At 40.5% G+C, this 27,228-nt stretch overlaps 1 protein-coding gene across 4 annotated transcripts in view; it reads right to left on the bottom strand.

Moving 5' to 3' along the window:
• STAU2 (staufen double-stranded RNA binding protein 2) overlaps positions 1 to 27,228 on the bottom strand; it is a 142,793-nt gene that overhangs the window by 28,756 nt on the left and 86,809 nt on the right. The window contains exons 14-15 of one of the 4 annotated variants that reach the window (XM_081919725.1): positions 24,534 to 24,605; positions 21,982 to 22,020 (exon numbers count right to left, since the gene is read on the bottom strand). The exons of the other annotated variants lie outside the window; for them this stretch is intronic. Coding sequence (XP_081775851.1) covers positions 21,997 to 22,020; positions 24,534 to 24,605 — 96 coding nt within the window. The 3' untranslated portion in view covers positions 21,982 to 21,996. Of the gene's footprint in view, positions 1 to 21,981; positions 22,021 to 24,533; positions 24,606 to 27,228 lie in introns of those variants that run through there. 4 annotated transcript variants of the gene reach the window in all.

Below are 27,228 nucleotides of genomic sequence, written 5' to 3'. Positions count from 1 at the left end.
TAGTGGTTAGATGCCATAGTACATAACTGGAACTGCAGAAACTGTGAGGTAAGGCTCACAGCTTTGTAATAAAAGCACCTACTTTGCATCCCAGAGTCAACCCCTACCACTATCAAAGGATACTGAGTAGTAGAGCTGGGAATGCCTCTGCCTCAGAATACAGAAAGCTAGTTAGACTAGTCAATACTGGCCAAGATTGACTGTCTGTCTCATACAACTTAGGGTAAAGGCAACCACACGTTCAGTGCAAAATGCCAGCTGAGAAGATTGAACAGTGCATACTTGTCCCATGTGTGCCTTTGTCAGGCATGTGTATAGACCAACACAGAAACCCCCCCCCCAGGTATGTTCAAATATAAATAAGTTTGTGAATTTGAATTCTGATTTTTTTATAAAAAAAAACCAACAACACGTTTCACCTGATTTTCTTTAAAACCTCCTCCCTTTTTTTAAAAAAATGCTTTGAATATTTGGCCTTAGTTGCCTTATTAAAAAGAACGTGTACCCTGACAAAGCTTCTTTATTTCTAATTATTTTAATTACTTATCCCACAGTTTGGATCATGACTACTTCTATGTACAGTAGGGGCTTACACACTGTACTACTTCTGCATGACTGCTCGTCAAACAGACACCTCAGACAACCAGAAACAGCTCCTTTCCTAATTGGAAATTGGGTTTCTTTGTCCTCCCACCACCACGTTTTTCTTCTCTCCTTCTTTGAAAAAGCTGAAGTAAGAGTAACTTCTCTTTCAATGGTTAGGCCTTTAAGCTAAGGAGAAAATGCTGCCTGCATTCAGCTGCAAGACTGACTTAAGACCTAAAATAAAGTCTAGGACTCATTTGTGTTATCTTTCAAGAACAAAGGAGGCTTACGTACATAAAAAAGACTTTTTAAACACTTGAGAAGTACATCTTCATTATTTAAATCCAATGAAGATGAAAGGATGACTCATACAGGAATATCTATTAAAACATTTAAACTTTTAAAATGATGACCTCATTAAGGTTGTGTGTATATGAGAGAGTGAGTGAATGGGAGAAGGGGAGAATGAGAATATGAACATACTACCATCAGGAGAGCTGTATGAATGTTACCAACGAGTCTGCTGGAAACAGGGTTAAATTCCAGATTTTGTTATAATAAACACACCAACACTTTATATCTTGTTAAAATGCTTTTCGACACAATGCATATCCCCAAAACAAAGTGTGCACATCATTAGAGGTTAGGAATGGGTGCAGTTAAGTAGAAGTGACAGTCAGGTTTCTGTCCAAAAATAAGGACAGTTAATGGGGAACTCTGGCAAACTCTTTTGAAGCATAGCAGAAAAAACCAATGTGACAATGACATGCCCTACAGTTCTGATGCACAAACCCCTCTGACATGACAGCTTTGCTCTTTGTATGTTGTGGCGGGGCGCAACAATAATGAGTAACTCAAAGAAAGTTTGTCTACCCTAATAAATTTAGACAAAAAGGGCACAAATGATTTAAAAGCAGCGACACTTGATTTATGAGGAAGCCAACAGAATACAGACTGCTCATTAGGCAATTGATTCTGTCAAGTGCTGGGAGTTCTCAGCACCCAGTCAGTGGAGTTCATTAGGTACCAAATGGATCCAGCACCTTCCCAGATCAGGCCCTATTATACCGTGCTGTCCTTCTAGAAATGATTTACCAGTTTTGCTACACACACACACACACACACACACACACACACACACACACACACAACTTAATTAAAGGCAGCATCTCTCCTTAAAACAAAGTTATGGAAGATAACAGTATAAATATTAGATGGGCAGCTCTTCATCTTTTCAACATATTTTATTTTGCTTCTCTGACATTTTGCTAAATCTACCAACATCTAGCCTGGAGGAGGGTGAGCCTAGTGAGTTATTTGTAGGCACCCAGCCTACATAGTTATCATCATTTTGAGAAGTCAGAATTTGCTGGCTTGCCCTGTGAGCTTCTCTTTGGGATACGTGTGTTTGGTTTCACAGTTCTTGCATTTTATTTGCTGGGAGAAAATTAACCACCCCCCTCCCCATTAGTACTGTAAGGGAAGATACACACAATTTGAGACTAAGTGCATGTTGCATTGCCTCATGTGTAACAACAACTCAGCTGTACTTATTAATTGCAAAATACATCCATCCTAAAGTCTCTCCACGCATTTTGTCTCATTCGTGGCTTCTTAGTGTTAGCAACTTGTCACTTATAGACAGAATTTCTCTACTTACCATCTTGCCTGCCTGCCTCCATACTTCCCAGCTTTGCCTGCCTGGGAATACCATGCCTCAATACTACAACAGAAATATGACCTATTGTCAGGATGTTGTGCTTAAATAGGACACTTTCAGTTTGGGAAGACAGGGGAACAGCAAAAACTTGGAAAGGAAAGCTAACCCTATATTTATGATGGTGGCATTATAGCCATGCTCTTAATGTCACTTTGCACAGTTATGTGACTCAATTCAAAGTTTGATTACAAGGGTGACATTATCACATGAGCTACAAAGCAGAATCAAACATTAATTGTACTAAGGGCTAGCACATGATCAACTTGAACACAGGTTCAGACCCATATGCGCAATCTGGATGACGGCTGCAATACAACAACTCCAGGCAAATACTGCTCCTTGTGGGCCTGAACACAGATCAATTTTTATACAGATAGGTAAATCTGGTTCTCAACCGTCACATACTCAAGCCTCCTAATTCCTGTTTTTGCTGGAAAGCTATGCACATTTCCTTCTGAGCAGAGCCCTCAAAGCTGGGAAAGAAGCAGAAGAGAATGCAGTGCTTTGTTCTTGCCACATTCCTAGACTTAAAATTGTTGGGACAAATTTACCCGTGATGTAATTCCACTGAAGTCTTACGCCCTGGAGGAATCAGGCCCCTGAAAGTTCAGGTGGCGATTCCAGGTTTATTCTATCACATGAGAGTGCTTATTCACCCGTTAGGAGCACCATAACGTTTTCATTCAACAGAGACATTTTTGCTGGATTCCCACCTCTCAACGAAGAGAAATTAACATGCAATCATGCATGAAGATGTTTGAGCCAGCTGCTGTGTATTTGAAGTACGCCCCAGGTTAAGATTAAAGCAGGGTATCGAGCCAAGTAAATTGACCTAACCAGCAGTTTTCTCTGAGAAGAACACTGAGCAGAACGATAATACCTCTCTTAATTTCCTTGCGTCAGCACCAAAGATAACATTTGATAGTAGCTTCACATCATTTACAAGGGAAAAGAAAATCACTTACACACACATAGGAAATTTTATCTACTCACTAAATTGGCAAGAGAAGCAATGAGGTAGCTGGAAATTTACAGGAAGGAATTAGAGGCAGGAGTAATGAAGACTCTATTTCCTTGTCTCCATCAGCTCCTTTCTCCTGCACGGCCTAAAAAAGATCTAACTCAAATAAAAGAGAAAATGGCTAAAGAGAGTCTTGTAGCCACAATACACTTTTCATGTTGTTTTCCCTTTAATGAACTTAGTATTCATTGAGAATCATGGAGAAAGAAGCCAGCAGCATAACTGCAGCATCAAGTTCCTTACAATGCCTTGCCAACTTGCTTTATTTCTGACCTTCAAACTCAAGTTGCCCATGCAATCAACACCTCGTCATGAAAATTCACAATAATGAAAGCTTTTTCATAATACTGACTGACACCTGCCTGTTAGGTATTGGATTAGAGGCCCTTTCATAGCTTATATTCTTAGGTGCTCACCCACCCACTTTTTACTCTTAAAAAAAGTACAATGAACATGTTTTGGGGTGGAATCAATCATACATAATGGCAAAACAGCCTTTTTTCTGTGTGATATAGGTGAATGGTCTAAAAGGCAACACATTTTCACAAAAAGATCTGAGTTCTTTGGCAGCCATCAGATTTTCGCTCATAGCAGCAAATGTCTAAATGCACTTTCTCGAAATGCATACATACTGAAATTAAGGAAAACTGTAAGAGTTCCATTTGCTCATCTGTTCTGCACTGATCAGGTTGAATCTGGAATAATATGTCCAGTCCGGGGTGCAACATTTTAAAAAGCACACTGATACCCTGGAGCAACTCCAGCAGAGGGTGAGCAGGATTTAAAAGTCTGAGTGTGAAAATTAGTCCTCCTTCATTTTGTGAGCTCTCACATCCTTTGAGATCTTCTCTGAAGGCCTTCCCTCAAAAAATGCGGACATATGCACTAGCTTTGCTTCTCTTTTTATAAAAAAGGGCTGTTTGACTTGTGTTAATAACAACAACTTGTTTATTTAGTTATTTAAACTTCACAGCAAAAGCTCTTAAAAATATATTAACCTTGTTTTGCAACAGAAGCCCAAATCTATCAAAGAGCCAGCATTTGAACTTTTCCATCAATCTTGCTCACTTCACTGAACATCAGACATGGTATCCACACTGTGATGGCTTCAACATTGTTGCATCTATTTTCAATTAATTTGTAAACATTCCTCAGCAACAAACATACTGACATCTCCAAAGGGTCTCTTGTCCTAGTATTTTGTTACACTTATGCTAAAATTTAATTGTAACATGAAGGATTGTGATGGAGACACGGGATTTAGAACAAACTCATACACACATTAATCATGAGAAAAGTCCACTGGAAATCTATGTCCTCAACTGCTCCAGGGCCCTGGTCTGGAGTTTTTGGTTAAACCTGGACTGGAAACACTCCAGACTCTGCTCCACTGGAACACATAAAACACAGACTGGATCCTCTAAAATTCTAGTTGAAATTTGAACCAACAAAAATTAAAATCTTAGTGGAACATTTAGACCAATTAATTTGATTTCAGGCAAGTACTTCTTTTTTGTCTTACCTAAGTTGTTCTGTTTTCACATTTTTTTGAGTCTGCAGTTTAAAACCATGTGTAGACAGGCCATCAGAAAATGGCTGAAGTAATATGATAACAATAAAATGAAATGCGGGTAGGAACCACACATCTTGCAACTCTCATGATCTTCTCAAGCATTTTTGAAATTCAAAGCATTTTCAATTTTGAGTCAAGCATTTTAAAATATGCTAGACAGCTAGACCATTTTTAAGTGCCTGCAGCCATTGTCGAGTTGCTAATGTCCCATGTAGATTTGCAGGGATTTGAACAGTCCCTGCAGCTTCTCAGTACATGGCCACAGAACTCAACACTAGCACAGCACTGTGATTATTAAAGGATATAATAAGGTGATTATTCTTTTCTACCTTTCCTGCCCAGATACCATATTATACATATTACCTGAAAATTATACAGAAAAAGTGGAAGATACACTTTTCAGATAAGCAGTTTAGAATATGCACCATTCTAGGATCTACTACATAGTAACTGGGCTCTTCTTATAATCCAGACTGTAACACAGGTATTAAAGCTGACAATCTGTGTGTAAGAAATATGTTAACATTAATCTTGTAAAGATGCTTCTTTACTGGAGAATACAGTATTATCGTCTTGCTGCTTCAGGGATATAAAGCCATAATAAATTGCTTTAGGGCAGAATTCTAATGGCTAAAATGAGGGTAGGCAATTAAGCCATAACTTTAAAATTCACCATTGAGGTTAAAGGAAGAAGAATTATGAGGAAAAGGGCAATTGAATACTCAACGTTCAATCTAAGCCTTCGCTCCATCAAAAATTCAGTTACCTAAATAGTTTCTCACTATTTTAGTGGAGAATAGGCTTTAACAATATTTCATCTTTCCAGAGGAAAAAGGAATGCTCTTCTAAGCAAACGCTTTACCCGGCTATCAAAATCTTTACTAAGAAAAATAAACTAATCAAGATTGATCTAAAGGGCCTCTCTGACGTTCACAAATTCCACATGTTCATGGAACAGTTTAAGAAGAAAAAAAGCAGAGAAAAAAATGACCAGTATTTTTCTTTTAGATCACAATCTCTAACAACTGATTTAGAGTAAAAAAGGAACAATGGAATTTACAATGATTATTTCTGAGAGGTTAAAAGATATATTACCTTAAGTGACACACTTTAAAAATGCCATCAGATCTTCCTGCCTACAAAATCCTATCACTTAAGTAAAGTGAAGCAATTTTTATTAGTCAAAAAGTGTAAAGATGCTAAAGTATTTAAAAGATTATGGAGCATTAAAAAAATAATGAATGTATTCAACATGTTGGATGCACTGAGCATCTCTGCAAAGACAAAACTAGGAGGAGATACCAACTGCAGAAAGAGAAGAAGGGTGGTTGTTTGGTGTTTCCCTACAGAGAGTTACGGAGTTAGCTGTGTGGCAACTATGTGGCATAATTCATGAATTATGTTGTGCAGATCCAAGGTATAATGGACAGAGTGCCAAGACTTATCTCTTCGCGCACATCCATCTGGAAACAGATGACATCACCAGGCGCAACTATGATTGCATCAAATCTAGGTGGCATTCCTATAAATTTTTCCTGTAAAAGTAACAGAACTAGAAAAGGGGAGAGAAGAATACTTCTAGCGAATGACTGGCTACACATATTGTGTAGATAAGAGAAGTTTGGCTTATGGGGCTACAGTCTAACCCTCCTTAACAAAGCTCTCTCAAGCAGGAGATGGGGTGCACTTTAAATGACTGGGGAAATGTGTCTGGAAGAAATAAGGTAAACATATCAACTTACGCAGGTGATTACGCAGGGGACGCAGGTGGCGCTGTGGGTTAAAGCCTCAGCGCCTAGGACTTGCCGATTGAAAGGTCGGCGGTTCGAATCCCTGCGGCGGGGTGCGCTCCCGCTGCTCGGTCCCAGCGCCTGCCAACCTAGCAGTTCGAAAGCACCTCCGGGTGCAAGTAGATAAATAGGGACCGCTTACCAGCGGGAAGGTAAACGGCGTTTCCGTGTGCGGCTCTGGCTCGCCAGAGCAGCGATGTCACACTGGCCATGTGACCCAGAAGTGTCTCCGGACAGCGCTGGCCCCTGGCCTCTTAAGTGAGATGGGCGCACAACCCCAGAGTCTGTCAAGACTGGCCCGTACGGGCAGGGGTACCTTTACCTTTACCTATCAACTTAAACAAAACCCTATAGGGGAGTGGTTTTCAACCAGTGTGGCGTGGCACCATGGGGTGCCCTGAAGGATGGTTGGGGTGCCATGGACAACACTGGCCTCTGTCCCTCTTTCCTTCTCTGCCTCCTCTGGTGCCCTCTTGTGTCTCTGCCTCCCCAAGCCTTGCATGGCTGTTTGTTGCAGCAACCCTGGCAACGAGCTCCCCAGGTGCCTCTGGGGCTGGCCAGGGGGTGCTGGCTGCCAGGAGATGAGGCGGCATCAGAATAAGCAAGCAAGTGGGTGAGGGAGGCCAGCCAGCCAGTCCTTGCTGTTGGGAGTGGATGGAAAAGTGGGAGGCCAGGCAGGCAGGCAGGAGCTGTGCTGGCCTTTCTTATGTTTGCTGTGTGCAAGGCCTGCCTCGGAGCTGAGTGTCTGGCACCGAAGGGGCCTTCATGTAGGCCTGGCGGCACCTGCTGCTACCTACCAAGGTGAATAAGGTGCTGGCCTCACCTTCACCTCTGGCCAGTCTCTGTTGGGTCACTAAGGCTGGGGACATCCTCTTCCCAGGCTCCTGTGGGGCGGCAAAAAGAAGCACCTCTCTTTGGGGCGGGGGCAGCTCAGAGACCAGGGGCGACAGCTGCCTGGAGGACGCACAAGGAGAGAGGAGAAGAGAGGAGGCTGAGGGAACACTCCACAAGGGAGGGTGTTAAAAAAAGGGTCAGAGGCTGCCAGCTCTGCAGACAAGGGGTGACATAACTGGGCTCTTGAGTCCCACAGCAGTGCCACAGAAAGAATGTAGTTGGTCAAGGAGCCCTGGATTCAAGAACGTTGAAAACCTCTACTATAGAGGAGGGAGATGACTGACTGGTAAAGTACGGAAGATAGGGATTTGGGGGCTACAGGAGAAACTGTGGGAGTTATGGGTGGTGTCTAGTAAATCCCACAATAAAATAGCAGAAGAGACACTGGAATGTAATATGTGTGGCTTTTGATATTTATATATTAAAAGAGTCGTGGAAAATAAACAAGATTAACTTGAATTCCTAATAAAGGCAAGTAACTATGATGTGATTAGTATAACTGAGACCTGGTGAGATGATTATCATAATTGAAGTGTAGCAACTGAAGGATATAATTTGTTCAAAAAGAATAAATAGAAAGGGAGGGGGAATAGCATTATATGTCACAAATGCATACATCTGCAAAAATTCAAGAAAGTAAACACAGTAGCCCTGGGGAGAACATCAGGGTAAAAATAAATGGACAAATAAAAATAACATTGAAGCTCAAGTTTACTATCGACTGCCAAGCCAAGGTGAGGAAGTGGATGATGCTTTCCTGAAATAAATTGCAGATGTTTCAGGAAACAAGATTTAGCAGTAATGTAGGATTTCACATCTCACATCTGCTGGAAGGCAAACTCCGCTAAGCATGATTTCCCAACAATATTATTACACACCTTAATGATAACTTCCTCCTTCAGAAGATGGGAGACAAGAATGGAGAGATTTGATCTCAACCCAATGGAGACAGAGTAGATTAAAAAACTAGAACTCTGAGGGAAGGTGACTCTGCATTAAGCCCAACCATCTTGCTCTGCCAACGGATAAACCAAAGACAGCTCAGTCGGGTAAAAGATTCCTGCATTGCAGGGGGTTGGACTAGATGACCCTTGAGGTCCCTTCCAACTCTACGATTCTATGAATACTATGAATTACCTTAGATTCTAGGAAAGCTAATTTCAGTATACTAAAGGAAATGACCAGTAGGATTATCTGGTTAGTTATACTAGTGGGGAAAGGAGTGTGTGATGGGATCCTGAAGAAACACAAGCAATTTGAATGAGGGGAAAAAATGGGGAACACCTTAAAAAGCTGATGTGACAGCACAAAAAGCTCAGTGGTGAGCAAAAAATCGTCCACAATGACAACAACATGTAGAAGAAATGGAAGGAAGGGCATGTTGTCAATGGAAAGTACAGATGACTAACCCAGACCCATAGGGACAGTGTCAGGAAAGATAAAGTCCTGAACAAGCTTTCCTGCAAATGTGCTCTTGCACTAAACAGCAATATTCAAAATAAAAACTGCCCCGGAAAGTACATAAGTACCATAAGCTTGACCAAAATGGACCTCAAATTTCCACAAAATAGGATGGACGGGGAAGTACTAATTAAGGGGACAAGATATAGCAAAAATATATTCCACCAAGCAAAACCCACTGTGGGTGGGAAACATCAAGAGAGATTTCAAAGGCATAAAATTGAAACCACTCATATGTGCACAAATGCGCACATGGAAAAAGTGGCATGAATTTCTTAGAGTAAATGCATTGTGTATGTATGAATTTGTTTTCAATCTATGCTGTAAGCCACCCTGAGGGCTGCTGTAGATGAAAGATAGGATATAAATCTTTTAAATTAAAATGCTTACATGTCATGTAGGTCTAGGAGCAGGTAGACAGGGAAGTACTACCTGTATACATGTTAATAACTTTAAAATGTATCTGCATGTAGTTGTATGGATAGATACAGGATACTGCTCATGATATCACTCATCAGGAACAATACAACCATCTCCCTAACTGTGCCCAAATTAGACTAGAAACTCAGAATATTGTGAAGCCCCTTGCCTGCTTCATCCTCCCTCCAAAAAGCTAGTAAGTCTTCAACCACATTGGCTGGCCAGGAGTGAAACTGACAGGCGATTTCTCCAAACCTAGCTTTGAGACTAGTTATTCTCACTTTCCCATGCAGTACCCATGCTTGCAAGTTGAATGCTCCTTTATAAATGTTTTAAGAAAAAAGAAGCAAAACTTTGCATTCCTGCCTTAACTCCCACAAATTTTATAAGTGGGCTGCATATCAAGCTATTGCCTTCAGACAATAATTTGCAGACCTACCCTGTAAAGTTTAAAATGTAGCACCCTTTAAACTAATTTTCTGAATAAGCAAAAAGTATTCATGGTCAGGATTAAACTTGCGCTCGCTCTCTCTCTCTCTCTCTCTCTCTCTCTGTGTGTGTGTGTGTGTGTGTGTGAGAGAGAGAGAGAGAGAGAGAAATTTCACAATATGAAGCTGCACAGCTAATCTTTAACTCTTAGAAATAAAATCTGAAAAATAAAACATTTAGTATCTGGCATGCAACATTGCCTAGAACACTAAGGATTTCAAGGTGAACAAGGAGTTGAATTAATATTATCTATGAATAGAACTCTACGAATGGATACTGAAAAAATAGAATTGGACAGGGTATCTTCTATTTAGTTTTAAATTCCTCCTCCACTTACTGCAACCCTATTCCCAATTTTCCACAATTTTCTGCTCCACTAACTTAAAAGTCATTTCCTTTAAGAAAACAGATGACAGACAACTTGAGTGACTGATTATATTGTGCCAACACTTTGTTTTTTCTCGGAGGCCTTGGTTTAAGAGGATGGATGTTAGTGTAAATGACAGAAAGGGAGCTTCACATAGGATTTCACTCCTGTTCAAAGACAAGCAAAGGCAGCCTCACTGAGGAGCAATCAACTTGACAAATGGATGCTGTTCAACCCTGTGCCTCCCACTGAAACTGGAGAGCCTGATTTACACAATATTTTCCCTATAAACTGAAAGAGCAGCAAATTCCAGACAGACTTAATACTGCTTTGCTGTATAATGGGTTGAGCTGATAATTCTTCCCATATAATGAAATCTGATAATACTGGGGAGGAAAAACACATAAGAAAGAATGGAACGCATTAATGAACTTGTAAAAATACACTTAAGACTTAACAAGATTGATAAAGAGAAAAGAAAATAGTTTGGGCCAGGAATATTTATATGTGGTTATATTACCCAGGGTTAAAAACAAGTCTCCTGATTCAGAAGGATAGAGTTCCTATTTACAACCGACAGTATATCTAACAAATAAAAGCACTTAAATATCAAAGGCTTTGAGCACACAGATGTGTTGTCCTAGTCTCTCCCCAAACAGTATTTTATTGATAAACTAGATCATAAAAAGAGCATTGAAGTTAGAGTTTCTTCACTCTCAATATAACAGTCCTTAATTAAATGTTTAAAGTGCTTCATTTTATACCTACTTGCTCTCCTCTACTGTGGGGAAAGTAATGTTGTCAACAGAATAAAAACAACAACAAAAACAGCTAGTAGCAACAAATGAGAGACCATTCAATTGCTTTTCAGTCTATTTTAAGAGAGTATAACCACCAACACAATGTTATTCTGAACTACTTTTCATGCATGTAGAAGCTGAATAATGAAAACTTCACATTCCTATTTATTTTGCTGTTGTCACAAATAAAATAATTTTTTGGGGTAGGGGAGGAAGCCCTTATATAAACATTTCATGCTGAAGTGAATGGACCTCAACAGCTGCTGATTTGGTGACACTGAGAACCCCAGTGGAGCTGTCCTGCTGAATTAACGTCTTGGAAATGTTAAAAAGAAACTTCAAACAGACCTTGTTTAGCAGGTGGTCAAAGCTTTCTCTCTGTGGGGATCATGTGAAGACTAGCAGAAGAGTCACTCAGTCATGAATCAGACCTGTCAATAGTTGCCTATTTTCTCAACAGGTTTCTCAATCATACCCAAGAAGGCCTGCCTCCCACGACATCCTCCTGCTCAGTCTAGTCCTTTTATAAGCCACCAGATTCCACAAAGAGAAAAGGAATTTGTTAATATTTTACATCCAATCACTAATGAGAGCAAATACAGTGGGGATGCCACAAATGTGCAACCTTTAATATCAGCTTGCTATTGCTCTGGACAAGAAGTCATTGCGAAGCTTTTCATTTATGACATAACTCTGCGGTGCTGCTAATCTAAAGCAAGTAGGAATGGATGGATCCCCAGCACCCATGGGCCATTTTGACAGGTGACCGTGGTGTCAGGTGACCCAACTTTAAAGTCGACCCTCACAGGGCTTGCTGTAAATTCCAGTCAGCAGATCAGCACTGACAGCAAGCCCTGCTTGGATCAGGGATCAGCTGCACTAAGTAGTTGCAGATGATCCCACCAGAGCTTGCTGGCACTGCCAATCAGCTGATCAGCACTTACAGAAAGTCCTGCTTGCTAATGAGCAATAATTAGTGCACTTTGAGGCTCCTGGCTGTTGCTTTACAGCTGTCTTTACTTGCCCCACACAAGTAGGCACAGGGCAAGTGAGCATGGTTTGGGAAAAACAGCCTTATGGGCCAAATTAGCATCCATGCCAGGCCTTTAGCCTATGGGATATAGGTTCCCTGCTACAGGTTTAAGGCATCTATTTCGATGACCTGTACTGGGAGAGACAAGCATAGTATACACCCATACTATTACTGTGAGCCTGGATCTTTTTGAGTTAAGCCTGTGATGGTATGTACTGCTTCAAAATGCAGGTGGGGACTTGAGTGGCTGAAAGCCTCCAAAAATAATCTCCTGCACACAGAACACTAGATGTGTGAGAGAAGGTTAGGCCAAACCTCTTTTCCCTGACATCTAGTTCTCTAGTTCAGAGAGATTTTTCTGTATCCGGAAGTATTCAGAAGTGAATTTTTTTAAAAAAATGTCTATAATAGCTGGTTTGCCTGCCAGAGCTAAGACACAAAGAAGTGTAATTTGCAAATCAAATATAAGAATTTAAAGCACATAGATGAAGAGTCTCAAATGCTGCTAACTGGTTTCAGAATCTAATGCCTTTCATATCATAGCTTCAGAAAAAATCTTCCTGAGGAAGTTAAATCCACCAAGCACACTGTAGAGTTTAATAATTTCCAAGTGCCTCTGAGTGTCATGTCAAGCGGAGCTAGAAAGCAAAATTAGTTTAGTTTGATCATTCCAGCTGTACATCAAAATTTCTTCCACACTGCTGGATAACATGAAAGTGCAGCAGTAGCTCCTGTCACCCTTGGTTTAAAAACTTATGACATGTTACCTCAGTGCAAAGACTTGTTTAAATACTATCTCTATCATCAGTGAGCTTTATGTGCCACCTGCACTTTAACTTGAATTACCAGAACAGAGGATTACACAATCAAACAGAGATACCCATCAAACACAAATCTCCCCTCATATTCTATTTTTAATGAAACATGATAACTAGACACAAACACACAAAGAGTTCCCATAGAATGTAACAAACAAAAAGGCACTTTTATGAGTATCACAGAGTAGTCCTGTAGACGTTTAAATTATTATTATTTGGATGTTTTAACTATTTCCATTTACTGATTTTAGTGGGTTTGTGTATATTTGTGTAAATTTATAAATGAAAAGTAGTGTGTAAGTTTTAAAAGTAAATACATAACATGTCTGTGGTGACTGCTGTTAAAATGGTTTTTCTTTCCTTCTTTCAGAGCATTAAGAGCTGCAAATAAATTAATTTCATTGGAACACTTCTTGTGTGGGGCTCATTATTATTAATTGTTGAAGATGCTTGCAAGACATACAGCAAGCAGCAGAAAATATCACCAGTACATCAGAAAATATATTCTTTTGACCCACAACACATTTCCTAGATTAAGCTCCTATGCACCTCAATTGAAATGTTTTGAAGCAAATAACCTGTGCTTTATAGACTTAATGTGGGTGCAACACAATATGCAGATGGGTCAGGCCAACAAGGACATAATTACAAACTCTCAAGGCTAGAATCTTGTATATAAAACCATCAGCTTATAAAAGTGAATCTTAAAGCCATCTACTGATGCAGACTTCAAAGACGTGGTATAAACACATTGTTAACACTTAGGGTAGGATATAAAGAACGGTGACAGAGAACTTCTGTTTCTTAAACTGCAGATTTCCATATGTGACAAACAATTTCTGAAACCAGACATGTTTCAAAAGCAGCTCACGGGGCTCTGCTCTTCAAAGGAAAAATAGTCCAAAATCCAGCAGGGTATGTGAAAGCTCTTGGATGCGTCTAAAGCAGCAATTCACATCCCAGGATTAATGATGATGATGATCTATCAATATGAGCAGCTGGATCAAACTCTCAGTGTACTCTTTTCAAAGTCCTTGAAACATAACTTACTCTCGCTCAAATCTCAGCTCACTTTTGCAGTCTAACTCAGATTTTAAAACAACACTTCCCTTTCTTGTTAGATTCTGGACTATGTGGACGTAATAACTACAAAGCCAGTGAGTTGTCAGTGACCAGAGACTTCTATGCCAGAAAAAAGCCCTCTCCCAAATTCCTGATGCAAGCCCCCAAAGTATGTAAATTCTCTGACATCCACTGTCAAATACTGAGTAGCCTGATTTCATATTTTGGTTTATTAAGCTGAGATATGCAAGAGGCATTTGCTGTACACGAAGTCCCTTCACTTCCCCCTTTGCATAAACCACAATAAAACCACAATGAACTATAGATTCCCATTTCTTTCAACCCAGGAACAATGCTTATCAGCTCAGAACAAGCCAGAATATTACACCACCAAGGAGGCTGAGTGTTTGGGCAAAATGCTCATGAATGTCACAGTTTGATAAACATTGTCTTCCAATCTTAAGGACTATTTTACTCTTACAAATATCACTTAATAGTTGTAATGCAATACTATGTGGAGGAAGAATGGCTTAGAGAGAGAGAGAGAGAGAGAGAGAGAGAGAGAGAGAGAGAGAGCGCGCGCATTAGCCTAACTCTCTAAAGTGAAAAGCGTGGAAGATACATATAACACCACATATAATACAGAAACAGTAAAAATAGCAATATGACATTATCCTACTGTGATTTCTAATGACCTCCATATATACTCTGTCACTATATTCTGTAAAGGCATTTTGACTTCTTCAATCGCTTCTTTGTTCTGGTGTAGCTTCAGTATACAGAGCCTAACTAGCGATGTTCCTTATTCAGTTGAAGTAATAAATGCTCTCCAGAAAGACTCATTATTGGTATCCTCAATCTTCTCAGTCAAGCATCCATAGCATTAATATCCCTTATAAAATTTACAGTAGTCAGCAAACTGGAGATAAAATGGACATTTGACCTCAGTGACCAAAATGGCTAACCTTTTCTTTTCTCCAAGACAGCTATACTATTTCCATAGTTCTTAATTATTGTGGGTTTATATGTTTTAATAATGCTTTATGTTCTGTATTACGTTTTATATACTTTATACTGCTCAGATATTCTCGCAAAGCAGTTTATATTCTGAAACAAACAAACAAACAAGCAAACAAACAAACAAACATACATACATACATACAAACATACTTTTGTTCTAATTTTTAAACATTCCTATCCTCACATTTTTGGAGAAGCTTACAAAGATCAATTCTCTCCAACTACATAGTTAGCTCCTCTCACAGGCTGTATGTGCATATGCTGTTTGCAGAATTGAGTAGGTGCCATAATGGGTCAAGGAAGACAGCAGCAGTGGGTCCCTAGAACTGGAGGAAGAAGAGGGGGTCCCTCAAAAAGAAAAAAGCAAGAAAATCTTAGGGTGTTTTTGCAAGGGAAAAGGCCTAAATCTCCCCAAAACTAGAAGGAAAAACTCTGGGGCTGAGCACGTGCAGTTTAATTATTATTGGCATTGCACAAGCACAAATAGATGGAATACGACCAATACACAGCGTGGAATGTGAACAGCCACAAAGTAAGGGGAAGCTGAGAGGAATGAGGGCAAACCACTTTTTCTCTTCAGCTAAGCCAGGGATTTGTAGCTTCTGTGGGTTTAGGGTGTAAGCTGAAAAAATTTGGGAAATAAATAATGAGAAAATTGGGATTGAACATGTCCATGTTTTTGAACATGCACTGAGAGGTAAGTGAACTAAGACTGCTACAAGTGTTGAAAGGAAGGTAAATATATACAAGAACAAGACATTTAGTGTGTAAATTTAAGGGCACAGGAAAGTATCAAAGTGATAAAAGGAAAAGAAAAGGTAGTTTTCAAATACACACAAAACAAACACGTGTAAATAAATATGTATAAAAGGTTGACAAGCATCCTTGTGAACAGTTACCAAGATGTTATTTAAAATGATGTTTAATTAGTGAGAAAGCCATGTCAGTAAAAACAATCTATTCATTTCCTAATAAAAATACAAGAGGAGTGGAATTTAAGAAATATACCCCTCCACAATAGTGTCATGGCAGGTTTCCCTGCCACCCCCCAAGGGGCTCAACTTGTGTAGTTTATTTTTAAGAAATCAGTTGCTATAATGGCTTGTTAACTTTATTTAGTAGATGTACAACTATCACAGTTTTCTAACTGTGTTCTTTTTCAAAAAGGGGGAGGAAAGTTTACACAATAGAAGTGCTTTTCCTATTCCCAAATTAATTACTTTGAAATATCTCTCAGATTACATCAGTTTCTTGTTCACATTCATGTTGTAAGATGGCATCTATTGTGTATCATTAGTGATGCATTAAATTAGTTGTTTACATTATAAAGTCTAAACATAGGAGAATCTTTTGTGTGCGGTCTTCAAAGATTCATTGTCTAATAAAGCCTTCCGAAACAAGTAAAGTTGTCTTTTTTGTTTAGTTAATGCACCACTGGAGAACCTAAAGATGTGCAAACTTGTTGCCATCCATGTCTGAAAGTAGGGGAATATAAGAAGGTATTGCTATGAGGAATTCAGATTTTTACACACATTGCTTTTAAAAATAGAGTGCGGTCTGGCAGAATGTTGTAAGGACTGAGGTACAGCAGTTTTTAAACAGCATATGTTTACATTTGCAAATATGACATCTGAGCAAAAGGAAAAGAGGTCAGGACTGATTTTGATTTATCCTAGGCTATGAGCCTAGGAAGAACTTATGCAAGCAGGCTTATACTGAACTCAGTACCTTTAGTACTGGAACAGTCAAATTACTTCTCACATATTTTTAATTATCCCAATCAGCACATTCTAGTTTAGATCCTAAGTTGCTCCTCGGTTCATGTAAGAGAGAGGGAAATTGCCCCCTTGTCCCCTTCCTCTGTCTGCAACCCACCCTCCCCGTGCATCATATTCCTGTTGTTGTTTAGTCGTTTAGTCGTGTCCGACTCTTCGTGACCCCATGGACCAGAGCACGTCAGGAACTCCTGTCTTCCACTGCCTCCCGCAGTTTGTTCAAACTCATGCTGGTAGCTTTGAGAACACTATCCAACCATCTCATTATCTGTCGTCCCCTTCTCCTTGTGCCCTCCATCTTTCCTAACATCAGGGTCTTTTCCAGGGACTCTTCTCTTCTTATGTGGCCAAAGTATTGGAGCCTCAGCTTCAGGATCTCTCCTTCCAGTAAGGACTCAGGGCTGATTTCCTTAAGAATGGATAGGTTTGATCTTCTTGCAGTCCATGGCTCTCAAGAGTCTCCTCCAGCACCATAATTCAAACGCATCAATTCTTCGGTGATCAGCCTTCATGGATCACTGCCTTGTCGTGGCGAAGGGGCTTGAATAACTCAGAGAAGCTATGAGCTATGCCGTGCAGGGCCACCCAAGATGGACAGGTCATAGTGGAGAGTTTTGACCAAACGTGATCCACCTGGAGCAGGAACTAGCAAGCCACTCCAGGATCCCAGCCAAGACTACATGGACAAAGACAACAGGCATCATATTCCTACCCACTCCCAATTGTTTCCCAAACTCCAGGAGCAGTTTTGGGCAGCAATAGTGCTGCCAGGACCAGACCTGCCTCAGAAGTACGCTGAGAAATGAAGGTGGTAACTGTCTGGAGCCTTGCTCTGACTGAGGCAGAAGATGCCTGCTCTGTAAAGTTCATATTTTATTTTATTTTTTTAAAAGGGCTGCTGTGTCCGGATTTTCCTGGACACTGCTTCCGACTGCAGTATAGCAAAACATGAAGGAGAAAAATCATGTTGAGAAAAAGACAGCTAGTTTGCATATGTGATCCAGTCCACTACCATAAACAAGACCAGAATAAACAAACGGAAGGTTTGAGAGCAGTTATGTCTCTCTTTCTATGGAATTTTTTTTTAAAGGACATAATACTCCATAAAGCAGAAATTATGAAGTAAGCCGGTAGCATATCTTTCAATCCAAAAGAAAATATTAGATATGAACTAGAAGCTTAAAGTACAATTCATAAATCTGGCCAAAGGATCACCAAACCAAGCATCTTGTTTTTGATTGTGGCTATGCAGTCGCTTTCTGGAAGCCAACAAGCAGGACACAGTAGGCAATAGGCCTTCCATTATGTTGCACATCAGCCACAGGTATTCAGCGGCATACCACCTTGGAATCTGGTACTTCCATTAAGCTATCATAGTTAAAGGCCATTCATAAAACCTATCAGGCAGGAATTTGTCACGTTCCCTTAAAAAAAAAGTAATCTAACCTTATCTTTTGAAAGCAATAATGCATAAATTAAGTACCTATTCTTGGAAAACTAGTTTCTTTTGTCAGCCCTGAATCTACTGCCAATCAATTTATGTGGGTGACCTTGAGTTCTAATCTCGGGGAGGGGAGGGGGGGCTGTCTCTATTTTCTCCATATAAATCCCAATCATGTTTTCTCTCACAGTAATCATTTTTTTTAACATTGAAAGTAAAAAAGCTCCTAATGCCTTAGCATTTCCTCAATGGCTGACCTTTCTTAACCTTTTTCTGAACTGCAACTAGAACTGTACACCATCTTCCAAATGAAACTACATGCCATAGATTTGTATAAAGGCATTAGGATACAGGCCATTTCACTTTCAATACCTTCCAGCATGGAATTTGTCTTTAAAAAACGAAAAGAAAAAAGAAAAAAACATGCCCACTGCTGCATGCTGTGCTGACGTTCATTGAGCCATCCACACAGCAGCAATGCCTCTTTCCTGGTTAGAAACTGCCACTCTACACACAATCAGTGTTTATTTACCTGGAAGAGACCTAAGGCAAACAGGCCTGCAATTTCAATCTCTCCCTACAATCCCTTTTTAAAAAGTGAATGCTATGTTGGCGACTCTCCAGTCCTCCATTAAGGAGGCCAATTTTACTGACATGGTATATTTATTTAATTAAAAACCCTTAACGCCCACTCTTCATTGCAAAAGCAATCTCATAGCGGGTACATTAAAATTCCAACTACAAAATATATAATGAAGCATATTTTATTATTTTTCATTTATATTAATTTTAAAATAATTGTTCCTTCATAACACATATTATTTTAACTTATTTTAACAATATTCTTCGTAATAAAAAGCTGACAAATAAACATTGTAAGAATTCAATATATACAATTCTTATGTTTAGTATATTCTTATATTAAATATATACCAGCCTTTTCTTATGTTCAATATCTACCATACTTTCCTCACTTATTACTATTAAATTAGAATTATATACATGAATTATATACAAAACCTCCAGAATTATATATATCAGAAAAAGAAAAATGAGGAGCTGGTGGAGGGAATCAAATCCCATTTGAGCTTAAGAAAGATAAAAAAAAATCATACCCAACTGTATATAGGGAAACAAACTGTCCAAAATTGATTCCTTCTATCCTGTGATGCTTTTGCTTTTAGATAAGAAGTGTATTTGGCAATCATAGCAAAATCCCATTATTTTGTTAAACCAATCATTCCAGTGAGGCAGTACTAAAACGTTCCAGTTTTCCTGGTCCATTTCTTGCTACTGATGTGTTTAAAGAAATTAAATTATTTGCTTTTTTTTTAGCAATATGGTCCTCAGATTCTTTTGTTGCTGTTGCTTGTCAGCTAACATTTGCTTTGCCAGAGTTTGTGCTCTATTTTCAGGCCCCACCTCCCTCATCAATGGCTTGCAGTACCATGCAGGATCCTCCTATCAGGAAAAACAAACAAACAAACATACAACCTCACCTCAAAGTGGAATGAGCAGTGTCTTGCCCCTTGGCCTTTATCTCCCTATGATGAATGGGGATTAGGATTCCCTCAACACAAGATACATCCGGGGAAGGGATTTCTTGTTAGATGTCAAGCAGTCTGTCAGTTTTATTCTTATTAATGATAATGTTGTTGTTGATGATGATGATGATAATAATAATAATAATAATAATAATAATAATAATAATAATAATAACTGGGTAAGCAAGCCAAAAGATATATAAGATTAAGAAGAGGGGCAAAGTGAATGGTAATTGCATTTGGTAACACAATTTGTTTCATGACAGCAAGCTTTGGAGAATGTGAGGGGCCTGGGCTTGAGGGGGAGGAGATGGCTCCAAGCCACCTGCCTGCTTCTCCCATGGTGAGGCCACTTCATCGCTAGTTTAATTTTAAACACCAGTCTAAATTATGATGCTTTAAATTTTGTTGGCATGAGCAATCTCCTAGCAACTTCTTTACCGGCCAGATATTGGTAACAGTGGAACAAACTGTGCTCCAGCTTCCCTCCTGCTTCACAACTTCAGTTCCTCCTCTATGTCAACATGACAAGGAAATAATGAGACACAGGAGGTTCCTCTGTTTGTAGCATCCAGAGACCCCCCCCCCTGCAAAGTTCTGGTGGAGTCTTTTGTGACAGCTTTACAGCTGCCATGTATTTGTGACAATGCAAAAGGTTTCTGGGATTCATAACAGCTATTATTACTACTCAGACATCAGCATCCTTGTGCAGCTGAAGAAGCAGGTCTAGAACTAGTCTTCAGAATTATAAACACGGTAGTTAAAGAATAGCAAAAGTGTGGACTTTTTGTTATTCTTCTGCATGTTTATTAATGAACTAGATTAGTTTAATTGGTACTTCTGATTCTGACATACCAGATGGCACATGATCATATGCACATACTGTTTTTACAAAGGGTAATGAATGCTAATTGTGAAGAAGTCTCAACAAGTGAATTTATAACCTAGAATCCTACAATTGTAGAGTTGGAAGGGACCCCAAGGGTCATCTAGTCCAACCCCATGCAGTGCAGAAATCATTTTGCCCAGCATGGGGTTTGAATCCATGACCTTGCGATGAAGGGTCTCATGCAACGGAGCTATAAAGTTTTTACAACTTATCTGTTGTTGTTGTCTTTAAAAAAGTGAGACTAGTTACAAAATGAAGTCACAAATTAGAGAGAGAAATGTCTGTAGCACACCTCTTTCTAACATCTGAAACCACTCCACAACAAAAAGAAACTGAAGTTTCCTGCATTTAGTTGTTTTGCCTTTGGGTATCAACTAAAATAATTAGTCAGCCTGTCATTGTTTGGTAGCACTTGGATTTGATAACAGAAAACACTGGTATATATGCAATTCAAAGTGATGCATGTTGAGGCAATTAGCTCTCTAACTGCATATACCTGCCTCATTCAGGTGGCAACCTGAGACTGTTTCTTGTCAAAACAGGATTATTGGTTCCAAATTGCAGAAATAAGAAACATGCTAAAGCTATAGCATTCCAAAGTAAGTAACACCCATTATATTCTACAGAGTTATTAACAATTTACATAACGAGAGCTCAATTATACACAAGGGGGATTCTTTAGCATGTAGCCTCAATAAATAAAAATTCCTCATATAACCTGGGTATTATGGAAAGGTTTCTAGGGTGGAAATCAAAAAGAGTTGAGGTGTGGCATCTTTTGAACTACTGAATGAAAACTATAATTAAGCCCATACATAAGGAACCAAACTATGCTGCACTGGGCCCTCAATCAAGGTAGCTCCATCATCACTGTCATCTTGACAAGCGTTAAGGAGAATTTTAGTAAACACAGAGGTCTGAGGTAAAGTATATAGCAAGGGAAAGAAAATTGAGTTTCCGTGCGCACTGGCACTCATTGTGGCATTCCGTTGCGCCAGAAGCGGTTTAGTCATGAACAAACGCTAGCTCCTTTGGCCTCCCCATAGTCCAATCCAACTTAACTTAACCGTCCAGGGTCTTTACCTTTTAGATTTACATAGCAAAACACTGGTCTTCGACTGCTGGACCGGGACACATTACTAGGATGCAGCCTTATCTATCACCACACAAATATAGGGTGAAAAATTACAAAGTATGTCTCTAAATGTATGCTATGTTCAAAGGCGGGTCTTGGGTCTGAAAAGATTGAAGAATACTGCAGTAGAAGATAGGGAGAAATGACATCTGTATGGGTTCATCCAATCTGATCTGCTTCAACCTGGGCAGAAGGAAAGAGCATCTCAGGGAAGAAGATGACGATTAGCAGTCTGGCCAAACTATTTCTGAAAAGAGATCCAGTGCTCTTGGTGGAGGGCTGTTTGTTTCTTACTATGTTTCAGCACTGTAAAGTAGTTGTTATGGCTGAAGCCGGATGCACTTGTTCACTGCTACTAAATTCTGAGATTTATGTTTAGCCTATTTATAACAGAAAGGTTGGCTTTGAGTGCATCACACTAAGTGGAACCAGTGTAGCAAAAAACAATTGTGTAATCCATGAGCCATGCAATCTTGTTTGTCCTAGGTAAGCCCATGACGTGGGCCATGCAATTTCACTTAGTGACGGGGGGGAGGGGAGGGAATGGGTGGCAAACAGGATCTTGGCAAGATAACAATTATTTATTACACGGCAAATGCACAAACTATTGTTGTAAATGCAAAATGATCAAGGAAATGCTGCATAGGTTTCTGTGGGTGGAACAGATTTCTATACTATTTATATAATTAGTTTTGTAGTTGAGCAACTTCGCTGAGCAAGAGAAAAACAGGTCAAAGGCACAAAGAGTGGATCAGCTAGCAGCAGAGCTGAAATTTGGTGTGCATATGAACATTTGCAAGGGGTAGTACACACTGTGAAAGTAATACTTCTTACTACTGAAAATATTTTAGCTTTGACCAAGATCAAACAACCAGGTAAACAGAACAGTATTTATTAGGAAACTGAGAGGAAGGCTAAGTCTGCCTGTGTGTGGCAGCGGGTATGTGCATTGGGAAGAGGTGTACAGTAAGAGAATTTACACATGTGGGAATTTGCACTCTGAGTGGTGGGATAAATGCACAGAGCAGCAGACAGAGAAGGAGGGATTGTCCTCTAATGTTTAAACTTGCCAAGTTTTTCTTAGCCAAAGTATAAATATCAGAAGAAGACAGGGTAATGCCACTGAGGGAAAGTATAATCACTAATTTACTTATCTAGGGGGAGTTAAAACGATGTTGCCCATGAACTATGTTTGAGTATCCATTTTCAATCAATCAGGAATTACTAAAAAATGGCCATCACATTTTGAATGCTAAATCTTTGTGTTCTTCCCTTTCTCTCTCTTTATTATCACCTATTTTTTGTAGGAGCCCTTTCATGCTCAGAGGGTGCAGGTTTTCTTTTCCAAATTTTTTGATCTTGGTTGACAGAAGAAAGGGAGAGTCAAAACATCTTACTTTTTGAACCAATGCAAAGATTTTTCTCATAATTCTTTCAGTTCTTTAAGAATCGAATCAAGATTGAAAAAACCATTCTTGGATATATACAAACACACAAACTCTCTCTCTCTCTCTCTCTCTCTCTCTCTCTCTCTCTCTCTCTCACACACACACACACACACACACACACACACACACAGTACAGTGGTGCCTCGCAAGACGAAATTAATCCGTTCCGTGAGGCTCTTCGTCTAGCGGTTTTTTCGTCTTGCGAAGCAAGCCCATTGACAGCTTAGCGGATTAGCGCTACAGCTGTCAAGCGGCTTCCAGCGATCAGCTGTTAAGCGGCTTATCAGCGGAACAGCTGATAAGCGGCTTAGCGCCTTAAGAAAAGGGCGAAAAAAGCGAAAAAAACCCGCGGGGGGATGCAAGATTTTTTTCGTCTTGTGAAGCAACCCCATAGGGGAATTCGTTTTACGAAGCGCCTCCAAAACGGAAAACCCTTTCGTCTAGCGGGTTTTTCGTCTTGCGAGGCGTTCGTCTTGCGGGGCACCACTGTACCCTTATTGACACTATTTCTCAAACAGCATATGCTGGGGTCATCAAAGTCTGTTTTTAAAGTGGTGTTTCAGTACCATCACGTAATATTGCATCTTGTTAGCCTTTGCATTACTGTAGCTATTTCCTGCCGGCCTTACATTCCCAACTATTATGGTGCTTCTTCAGAACAGGTTTGTATCAGTTTTTGTAACTTCTGTGGACAAGATACCACACAGAACCAGAGTGCCTTGCAAGAAAACCACAGATTACTATGTCCCTCCCTACCCCATGGTGCAACAGCCCTTGCACAGGAGTGCTTTGCCACATAGGAGCCGGGGGCTCAGTCTGGCAAAGGAACATAAAATGCAAATATATCTGCTCACAATGGCTGTAGGTGCCTGTGTCCAATCATATAAATTCCCAAAGCAGAATTCTGTTTTGTAAAACAAACAACCACCCTAGAGCAAAGAGATTCATGGTTTTGTGCATATAGGATGTGCTTGGACTTAACTAGGTGGTGCCAGTAATGTTTTTCTCCCCCTCTTCTTTGTAACACCATTTCTAGGTAATGTGTGATGTGAGGGCACTGCATTGTGCATTTCCCTGCCCTCACCAGTGTTTTGCCCCTGCTGCCAACAACTAATGAATGTGCTTACCTAAACATTAATATGCAGGCGAATAGAGACAAAGTGGTAGCAGATCTCTCTCCTTTCTCCGTCTAGCTAAGTCCTTTTGGTTTACATTCTAATTGCATATGGGATGTAATTAATAACTTACTTGTGTGGATGAAGTATTAAATTCTACGCAAATGGATGGTTTTTGTATGCTGTGTGCCAGAAAAAGCTCCAGCTGTTGCCAAGGAAAAACAAATGCTCTGTCATGTATTTCCTACACATGAAGTAACGCAGAAATTAACTTAATATGAAACAGAAGACAAAGGATAAGAAGAGTCTTGGTGTATTATGGCTTCTATATAAGGAACATGGCAGACAAGCAGAAATAAAAGACCATGACGCACTAGGCATACGTAAAACCATACTGAATGGCAATCGTAACAGGAACGCTTTGATTGAGGGACAAATTTTGCGTGGAGAAAGGTGAGCTTTGTCAAAAGCTTTTCATACAATTTAACTTCTAGTGAGTCAACATGACTTCAAAATATTTGCTGTACTTACTCTAACATTATCAAAGCCACATCCAATACATTCTGAACAAGAGGAAATCTGCATACAAGGTGTCACTGGCTCCATTCAGACATAATGCTGGGCACTAATCATAGTTGGAGAAATCAGATTATATATGAGCTATTCACTAGTGCACACAGCCCAAACATGCCAGCTTTGCTCCGCCTTTCCTCCTGGTGGGGAAAGAAGCCAGGGAGGGCTGGCTCATCATTAAATCTGAACCAGCAGTCAGGTGTTGTTGTTTTTAAAGCATGATTGGGAAGCCAAAATTTCTTCTGAAGGTCATAAGAAGCTGTTCAATTTTTTTAAAAAACTAAAATATAAATAACTATCACTTAGGATGAATTTACACATCCTCAGATATGAAAATGACATCTCAGTATGTTTGGCAATGGGAAAAAAGGTGTACTAAACTTTAGGCATACAGTGGTGCCTCGCAAGACGAAATTAATTCGTTCCGCAAGTCTTTTCGTCTTGCGAGTTTTTCGTCTTGCGAAGCACGGTTTCCCATAGGAATGCATTGAAAATCAATCAATGCGTTCCAATGGAAACCGCCTTCAGACCAGGTCCGGGGACAGTCTGTCCCCCGACCTCTTCTGAAGGCTGGCGGGGGGGGCACGAAAGTCTTTGCTCCCCCCCCCCCCCGCCTGCCTTCCCGGGACAGCGGAGACTTCTCCGCTGTCCTGGGGAGGTCTTAAAATGCTGGCAGGCGGCAGCGAAGACTTCGCTGTCGTCCCCCAGCATTTTAAAAGCCCCCGGGACAGCGGAGACTTTTCCGCTGTCCGGGGCGATCTTAAAATGCTGGCGGTCGGCAGCGCTGCCGCCCGCCAGCATTTTAAAATCGCCCTGGGACAGAGGATGAATTCTCTGCTGTCCCGGGGCGATTTTAAAGCCCCCGGGAAGGCAGGCAGGGGGGACAAAGACTTTTGCCCCCCGCCCGCCTTCAGAAGAGGTCCAGAGGGCTCTCCAAGCTGCTTGGGGAGCCCTGCAGGACTTCCCCTGCAGGACTCCCCAAGCGGCGAATGTCTGCCCCGCACGAGGGGCGCTCTGCTTAAGAGCGCCCCTCGTGTGGGGCATCAGGCTGCTATCCGCAGCCTAGGCGGGAACTCTTCTGAAGGCTGGCGGGGGAGAAGGGCTTTTCTTTCCACCGCCAGCCTTCAGAACAGCCTTCTGAATGTTGGCGGTGGGGAGGAAAACCTTCCTCCCACCGCAAGGCTTCAAGACAGGTCCGGGAACAGAGGAGAAGCACTGCGCACCTTCCCCTCTGTTCCCGGACCTGTCCTGAAGGCTTGTGGTGGGAGGAGGGCTTTCCTCCCCACCGCCAACATTCAGAATGCTGTTCTGAAGGTTGGCGGTGGGGAGGAAAAACCCTCCTCCCACCGCAAGCCCTGGGAACAGAGGAGAAGCGCTGCGCACCTTCCCCTCTGTTCCCGGACCTCCCACCGCAAGCCTTAGGACAGGTCCGGGAACAGAGGAGAAGGCGCGCTGCGCTTCCCCGCTGTCCCCGGAGATTTCCCTATGGGCTTTCGTCTTGCGAAGCAAGCCCATAGGGAAATTCGTCTTGCGAAGCCGCTAAAAAATCGGAAAACTCTTTCGTCTTGCGGGTTTTTCGTTTAGCAAGGCATTCGTCTTGCGGGGCACCACTGTAAATAGGAATGGAATTAAAACAGCAAGAATCACAATGTCATTATGTAATTGTACATATATTGTAGAGCTAGGGAAGAACAACTCAATTGATCTGGAGGTGAATAATCTTTCCTATAAGTAAAGGCTAAAGTGGTTGGGACTTTCATTTAGAAAAAACAAAACTTAACTAAGAGGAAACATAAAAAAGGCTTCTACAATTTTTAATTATGTGGAGAGAGTAGTTAGAGTATTTTCACTTTTATCATACTAGAGCATGGGGAATCTTACAGAATTGGCAGTAGATTCAGGCTAGATAGAAGGACAAGACATTATAAACAACATGAAATTCAGGATGTGGAGATAGTTATTAGCTTACATGGCATTCAAAACAATTAGGTATCTTAATGGGTGACATGTCTATCAACAGCTGTTTTCTGAGATAGCTAAAAATGGAACCTCCATCTTGAGAAGTATATATAATAATTAGCAATAGTTGGGGACAAGCCACAGCGCCTGCCCTTTATCCCATTGTGCACAGATGACGGTTGGAAAGCAACATTTGAACTCCTGGCCTTTGGGGGGGCCAGAAACATTTTAACATGAAATCAATAGTTTTTAGGGAATATACCAAGTGTCCAAGGCTGTGTTTAGGTGCTATAAAG

Source organism: Podarcis melisellensis (assembly GCF_964234715.1).
Source record: "Podarcis melisellensis genome assembly, chromosome: 7".
In the NCBI taxonomy this organism is placed as follows: Eukaryota; Metazoa; Chordata; class Lepidosauria; order Squamata; family Lacertidae; genus Podarcis; species Podarcis melisellensis.
The sequence above is the reverse complement of the archived record's forward strand: the minus strand, read 5'-3'. Positions and strand labels throughout refer to the sequence as shown.